The 7972-nt window shown below is 39.8% G+C and overlaps 1 protein-coding gene across 3 annotated transcripts; it reads right to left on the reverse strand.

Annotated features, from left to right (window-relative positions):
- Positions 1-344: 344 nt before the first annotated feature.
- Positions 345-7735, reverse strand: LOC131979805 (sterile alpha motif domain-containing protein 3-like). 3 transcript variants are annotated; one of them, XM_059343847.1, is made up of 7 exons: positions 7122-7735; positions 6919-6945; positions 5471-5547; positions 2880-3860; positions 2092-2244; positions 1828-1920; positions 345-1684 (listed from the first exon to the last, which is right to left on the reverse strand). In XM_059343847.1, the coding sequence occupies exons 3-7, from the start codon at positions 5501-5503 to the stop codon at positions 1364-1366; spliced, it is 1581 nt and encodes a 526-aa protein (XP_059199830.1). In that variant the 5' UTR covers positions 5504-5547; positions 6919-6945; positions 7122-7735; the 3' UTR covers positions 345-1363. The 3 variants fall into 3 exon arrangements, with proteins under 3 accessions (XP_059199830.1, XP_059199829.1, XP_059199828.1); XM_059343846.1 differs by having other exon boundaries at positions 6919-7735; XM_059343845.1 differs by lacking the exons at positions 5471-5547; positions 6919-6945; positions 7122-7735 and having other exon boundaries at positions 2880-4170.
- Positions 7736-7972: the final 237 nt, after the last annotated feature.

A 7972-nucleotide genomic window follows, 5' to 3' on the forward strand; every position in this document is an offset into this window, starting at 1 on the left:
CAAGCTAAAACTAAATATGTTGAGTTGTATTAACATGGAACTCTCACCTTTTACACAAGCTAAAACTAAATATGTTGAGTTGTATTAACATGGAACTCTCACCTTTTACACAAGCTAAAACTAAATATGTTGAGTTGTATTAACATGGAACCTTAAGTTTATTATTTGTATTTAGTAGTGTGTACTCAAAATCATTAGCTAAAACTAGCTAATATGACTACTTATTGCTACTTATCATTTATTACAATGACTGTATTTCCTCTAATTTAGTTTTGACTTAGATTTTTTTAAAACTGTATGAAACATTGTTTCAATTAAATTGGATGGAAATAAAACAACACCTCTAAATGCGTCAATGCATTTTATTTTTAAGAAAAATGGCAAAACACAGCCAAACTTGTTATGACCAACTTAACATCAGGTCAACCTCAACATTTTCAACCTAAAAAGATTGATCTGAAAAAGGTAATTTCAAATAATTGAAATAGTTATGTGTGTGGGTGTTATGCCTGTGTTGTTTGTGTGGGTGTTGTGCCTGTGTTGTTTGTGTGGGTGTTGTGCCTGTGTTGAATTTGTCCGTCTGTGTGTTGAATTTGTCCGTCTGTGTGTGTTGAATTTGTCCGTCTGTGTGTTGAATTTGTCCGTCTGTGTGTGTTGAATTTGTCCGTCTGTGTGTGTTGAATTTGTCCGTCTGTGTGTGTTGAATTTGTCCGTGTGTGTGTTGAATTTGTCCGTGTGTGTGTTGAATTTGTCCGTGTGTGTGTTGAATTTGTCCATGTGTGTTGTATGTGCCTGTGTTGTTTGAGTGTGTTGAGTGTGTGGGTGTTGAATGTGTCACAAACTTACAATAAAAAAAACCCAGAAACCCCCACTCAAATGTGAGAGAAAAACATTTACAAAAAAAATCAGAAATTTAGGAAAAAAGAAAAAAAAACTTCTGTTTTCAACATGAGCTCTAAAATAAGCTACAAACTCAGTAGTAAGCCATCAAAATCCAAAAGACCCCCACTCAAATATCTAATTCCATCTACATAGACTGATGATACAACAAGAACAATTATGTCTTGTGTCTTTCTGCTACAATAACAATTTTAATTTTCACACAAGTCACATCCTTCAGCACTCTGTGTGTGTAGGTGTGTCAGTATTGTTTGTGAGTATGTGGGTGTTGTACCTGTGTGTGTTGTGTGCGACTGTGTTGTTTGTGTGTTTGTGTCTGCGTTTTATGTGTGTCTGTTTCTCGGCTTGTTTTACAGAAAATAAAAAGGTTTACCCCACAGGTCAGAAAGTGTTTTTGCTGGTGTGGCAAAAAAAAAAAAAAAAGAAGTAATCAACCGCTTCTTACAGCAGACTTGACATCTGTTTACATTGCAAGCTGATTTTTCAAAGTCTGTAGCTTTGGCTTTAGGTCAGTGTGGCCCAACGAGAGCAATACCTGTTGGATGAACTGAAATGTGAGCTTCATAGTCTTGGGGTAGTTAAGATGGAGTGCATATGTGAGTCCAAACAGAATGCACATTGCTTTGGGCAGATCTTGAATGTTGTCCATCACAACTTGTCCCTCAATGATGATTTTCAGCGAGGTTGGACTGAGATGCTGGGAAGATGTGAGCACAGTACCATCACGATCAATGAGAAGTATCCCAATGTCAAGGTCGTGAAAGGAATCATCACCATCAGAGTCCTTAATAAAGAATAACAGAAGAGCACAATCATTACATTAGATTTCTCATTTGAAAAACAACTTTAATCAATGTAAGAGTGTCTTTAAAATAAAATATAAAATAAATAATGGTGAAAACTATAAGAAAGCAAGAGCTTACTTACAAAACCTGCTTTGAAGAAGTTTGTGGGGTCGTCCCCAAGGATGATAGGAAGCCCTCTGAGCACCTTTGTCCGGATCGCAGTTGGCTCTGTAGTCTTTCAGGAATTAAACACAATAACACAAGTTAGATAGCTAAAATGAAAAACAAATAATGATCTATAAGAAAGCTTAACCATCCAAGCAACGTTTGGATTGAATTACACAACTAATAGAGTAGGACTGTGATATGAGTACATATGGATACACATATAAGTGTATGGACCAACCCTGGTCTGTTGTGAAATCTGTGTCAACAACTGCCCAACATTCCCTCTCTTCGATCCAAATAACTCAAGGAGACGGGGACCGTGCCGATCGATGCTCTCATAGAATTCCTGCTTGAGGTTCTTGCCCACAATCCTGCTGAACTCCATGAACACCTGAAAAATACAGAGAACAAAAAAGAAAAATAAGAACTTGCATCAACTGAACTATATAAGGCAGCTAAGCCATCTGCAAAGTAGTGCTGAAAAACATCCATGAATGTCCTCTATATGATTTGAAATCTGTAGGTCATTACCTCACCTTCTTGTATGGACCTTGAAGAATAAATAGGCAATGGAATATAAGACATGTTTAAACCTGGCCCCCATTTTTGCACATTTGAGTATCTGAATGACTAATAAGTTTTGGATTTGGTACTCCAAATGACTCGCAGCTGCACCAGTCAATGTAAAACCATTAAAAGGTACTTGTTTTTGTCACTGCCAGGCTGCTACTCTGCTCCAGCTGCTGCCTAGTTTGTGTGAGTGTCATTGTGCAAATTTAAAACCCTTTACAAACATCTAAGTCACACAATAATACAAACTAACCAGCAGCAGACCAGTAACTTAAGTGTTCTGTGGGATAAAATGATGTTTAGTACCCATTTGTCAATTAGATATTTTAATGTGAACATCACGCCCAAAATTAAAATTTGTTATGTTTTCCTTAAAGAGGACAAGACAAATATACATTTGGACACAATATATAATAGAAAAATAGTTATTAGTTATCTTTTCTTTCTTGAACATACCTGATCTTCAGTGAAAAGGGCAGGCCAGCGTTTCACCATCGTGCTTATGGCAGGTTCCGACTCCACTACCTCTTTTCTTCTCAGTGCAAATGTCTGGTCCATCTTCTGTTTCACAAGGAGTCCATTTGGTGTTCTCTTCTGCATTTCATCAACCAAGTCTTTGCAGGCCCCCTCCAGGGCTGCCTGATCAAATCCATCCGGAAAGTTGGGCAAGTAGTTGATTTCACCTTTCTTTGCCTTCTTGATGCGCTTGTTAGCTGGTTGTCCTTCTGCTGAATGCCTTCCCCGCTTACCTGCATTTACTGCAACATCAAGGCATCCTGATTGCCTACGCTTTGTTCTATAATTAGCCATTTTATGCTTTAGACTATTTTTCCAACCGCAACAGCGAGTGGTTGAGCCTCGCTCCTGGAGACAAGGGTGCTTGCTTATCAGTGCTGCTGCAACACTTTCAAACTGAGCAGCAGTTGGGTATGCTGTGTAGCAATACATGCTCTCTGCCAATCTTTCAAGTATTTCATGTTTTAGTTCTTTTGTTACTTTAAGGTATATACCCTCACTCATAAACAGCAGATCTGCTTGCCTAAGTCTATACTCTACATCAACAGAAAAGTTTGGGATATCAAAAAATTCTGGCCACTTTTTCTGTCGCTCCTGAGGTGAGTGTAAGAGTATCTCTGTTTCTGCTGTACTGGTTGTGTCACTGTGGACTTCATCAGATGAGACAGGCACCAGCTCAAAGACAGGGATGACTTTGACTGTTGGTTTTTCTGGAAGTTCTTCAGTGTCTGTCAGATTGCATAGTTCATTATTGAAATCCGGATCTTGGTATTGGAGACTGAAGTTAAAATGAAGTCCCAGTGATTCTTTAAGCTTGCTTATCAAATCCTCGACTGTAGAGGGTCTTGTATTTAGGATGACTTTTCTTATGTCCGCCTCTGTTAGAATGACCCTCAAGGTCATCTTCTGGTTTGCAGTCATCTTGGGAATAGAAACGATAATTAGGTCATTAGAAATATATATATCCAAAAGGACAGTCAATTGCTGGGCCATTGCTATGTGCATCACAAAAGATCACCATTTTATGAACCAAGCTATGAGTGCTATCTAAGAAAAACTTGGTAATTCTCAAAAATCACAAGAAAAAAAATTTGTGGACACATTTGTGGGTATTGAATGTGTCACAAATTTACAAGAAAAAAAACGTGGATGTCCCCTGAGATTAAAGTGGTAAATCCATTAAACTTAAATTCACAAGAAACCCCCACACAAATGTGCAAGAAAAACATTTACAAAAAAAAAACAACAACTTCTGTGTCCCAAGCTACAAAATGTTCCATTACAGCCTAGATTGATTGCAGAAATCACACTGTGGCTTCTTAACACAGAATATAACGCCGGAGGGTCACTACTAAATTATCACCATATCTGTATCCTGAAAGAGGGAAAACATCATTCAGCTCTTTCAGCTGCACCACACACAGAGAACGGTTACTGTTGTCACTGATGAGTTCGAAAGATCTCAAATGCTCATGGTACCACGCAGTCATCTCATTGCAAACAAACAGGATCTCAGTGTTAAGTGCCACTACCTGTTTGATCTGCCTAAATGAAGGGAGGCCAGAGCATGAACCGACAGAGACTATCATGTCAGCACAATATCTGATTCCATCTACATAGACTGATGATGCAACAAGAACTGATGTAAGCTGAGGAACTCTCTGGCAGAAAACCTGTTGGACATTCTCAGGATAAGATGTGATCGATGCTATAATGACCTTGTCCATTTCAACTGAAGGCTTGAAAAATGAACTTGTGTCCAAGTAGTAAGCCATCATTTTCTGATGCTTAACAGCCAATGTAAGAGCTACATTTTTGAAGTTTTGGGCATTACGAATGACCCGTTTGAAGAATTTGTGTTTTCCCTCAAAGCGCATTGTCCAAACATCTGAAAGGGGACCAAATGCCTTGATCATCTCAGAGTAATGCTCAATGTAGTGATGTTTTGGCCGTAATCGAAAATCTGGGAATGTTGTTTGCAACAAGTCTCTGTGTTCTGTCACTTTGCAGTCAAGGAAATGTACAGACTCTTCAGTGTGTTTTGTAGCTACAGCCAACTCAACAATGTCTTTTAGGAGCAGCAGAATGTTCCAAGCATTGTCTCCTTCAGGGACTTTATGGCCAATGATAAGTGGGAGCAGCCTGAGTAGGGCCCAGTTTTCATGGCCATTGCCACCTATGGTCCCTTTCATAGAGAAGCCCTGGGCAATTGGCTGAGGCTGGTCAGTTTTGTCATGAAAAGCATATTCAAAAGTTTTCATGGCATGGTTAAGTGTTTCTATGGTGAAATATTTCTTAGAAATCATGTCTGAAATACAGAGGGATAACTCGACAGGAACAATGCCTTCCAAAAGGTCATGGAGGATGTCAGGGGGGTACCCACGAACAACATGAAAGTGCTCCAGACCATCAGTCAATACACACGCTCCTTTTACACCATACTGTTTGGCCACAGTTGGATCCTGCTTTACCTCCTGCACCTGCTGGTTGTGTGTGTCTATAGTTCGGGGTTCAAAAGCACCTGAATTTACCTCCTTGGCTTGCATCTCGTTTCTCGTCGCCATACAGAACCTGCAGAATCTGTTCACCGTGAAGCTTTCGAAGAATCCTGCCAGAGAATGAGCAGCCAGGTTATCAGCAGCCACATATAAAACTGTACCTTTAACACATTTTCCTAATTTTTCAACATATACACCATGTTGCTCCAAAGAAGCCAGATCTTGAATGAGAGGGCGGAGAATTTTAGCATAGCCAAATTCTTTTACATCAGAGGCTTTACACAAAACAGCAAGCTGAATGGAGTGAAGTGTGGATCTGTATTTTGATGGTACATTAGCTATCACCCAATACACTGCACTCATTTTGTGTTTCTTTCTAGATGTTCCTAAAGGATTGGACACTTCAAAATCATCTGTATAAAGTCCAACAGCAATTTTGAAGTCCTCCCCTTTAAGGAGGTCATTGTCATTACAATACGAGCCATCTCTGTATGAACTGTACTCATGTTGCACATGCTTTTGGACGGGAAGAGCTTTATCCAAAATGTCTGCCCTATTCAACATCTTCTGTAGCATTGGATGCAAAGGAACATATACAACACTAGATTTTTTTCCTCTTTCAATAATGTACTCCACTGGTTTAACCTCTGTGAAGTTTTTATTCACATATGCTGCTCTCCTTTTTGTTGTTGATAAGGGGCCATCCTTGCCACAGAATTTCATGATCACATTGCTCTTTGCAGCAGCACTGACTAACTCTCCCACAACTGAATCATCTACATCTGTATGTTGTTTCAGAATGTCCTTGACTGCATTATGCAGCAGTGGCTGGGATAGTTCACACATCTGTAACAGCTGTTGGATGACTTCTTGTACTGTACTTTCTGGAATGTGTAGGACCGTTTGCATCTTTAAAAAAAGAGCTGCTAGGTTGCGCTCTAGCTGTTTCTCTAGATCATGAAGATCTTCATTGGTAGAATCCTCACTGTCTTCTGATTCAGGGGTGTCACTTGGAGGCTCATGTTCTTCTTGGGCCATGTCATTAGTTACACTACCAGAGACTATTTCTGGCCTGAACATTCTCCAGTTGTGTGTGCTGTGCTCCTTACTTTTGTGTGCATTAAATGTGGAATACACATTAGTGTGAAAGTTACAGCCATTATATGGACACTGGACTCTGTGATTTACCTTTAAATGTGTACTGCGCAGGTGAGTGAGAAAGACTGCTTCTGTGCAGGGTGCAGAAAAATCACATGACTGACAGTGAAAAGTTACTTGGGCAGTTTCACTCAGTTGTGCACCCTGGGTTTTCTGGTGAATCTTTGCTAAGTGGACCTTAAGTGCATTAATGGAGTTGAATGTGCACACACATTCTTGGTGTAAGCAGGGAAATGGGATAGTTCTACCATAGTTTCCGTGCTTTAACCTATAATGTTTTAAAAGGTAACCCCTTTTCACACACACAAACTCACAATACTTACACTTCCACAGCATCTTTACACAAGGATCTGAAAAAATAGAGAACAAGAAAACTTTTAGCTCAACAACTCAGCTCAAAAACGTCACTGTTAAATACAATAACGGCGAAAATAGAAGTCATACATAATGCTCGCGGAGAGCCGCGGCTGAGACGTTGCTGTAACGTTCTGCAGCGCGTGGAAATGCTCTCATTGATTAGTGTTACCTGTTTGCAACGGCGACCGCGGCGCTGCCGTTCCGCGGCTGTAACGCGCCGGTGGAAATCAGGCTTAAGGTAATAGAACCGAACCGGGGTCAGTGTTACAGGGAAAACCAGTATGAAACAAGCCTGTGTGTGTGAGAGAGTGAGCGGAAAAAGAGAGAGGCCAAGTAGCGGTCAAGTGTGCACTACATAAACACCTCCATAGCCTGCTACACTCTGATAGCCCTGAGAGCGGTTGAACCTCTTTTCTACGGCGTAAAATGAAATATTTAAAATATATATATCGTGTAAAAATAAACGTAAAATGACAGAAATATAAATGATACAGTCGCTCAAACTTGCCAGTATATGAGCAGTCCTCAGACTGTTAACACGAAGCTAACTTCAACATGGTAGCTGACACTATTTTGAGTGGACATTAGCTAGCGTTAGCCTGCTATAAGCATACACCATGCATGCACACGTTCAAACAGTATCATTCGACAGAAAAAAGCGGCGTCATATATAGTTATATGTAAGCAATATTTATTTTACATACTAACCGTTCCACTTGGACTAAAGTTGTTTCCTGGTCAGAGTCCGTCTGCCGCCGATGCCTGTGCTCGTCCCGCTAAGTGTAGAGCACCGTTACAAGACGCTGGCCTTGTCACGTGACCAGGCACGTTATGAATTAGACCCCTCCCTTTTCTTATTAAAGTAAACACACCAAGTTATCTCTGCTAAACATGATTAGTGCAAGGAATATTTCAGCTAAATAGTACAAGCAACTAATGTTGTTTAGTAATGATAGCAGGTTTTTACAAAACATAAAAGAATAAGTAATGATCACTTGGAAGTTTAATTAGAAACAAAAT

This window comes from Centropristis striata, chromosome 11, assembly GCF_030273125.1.
Source record: "Centropristis striata isolate RG_2023a ecotype Rhode Island chromosome 11, C.striata_1.0, whole genome shotgun sequence".
Classification (NCBI taxonomy): Eukaryota; Metazoa; Chordata; class Actinopteri; order Perciformes; family Serranidae; genus Centropristis; species Centropristis striata.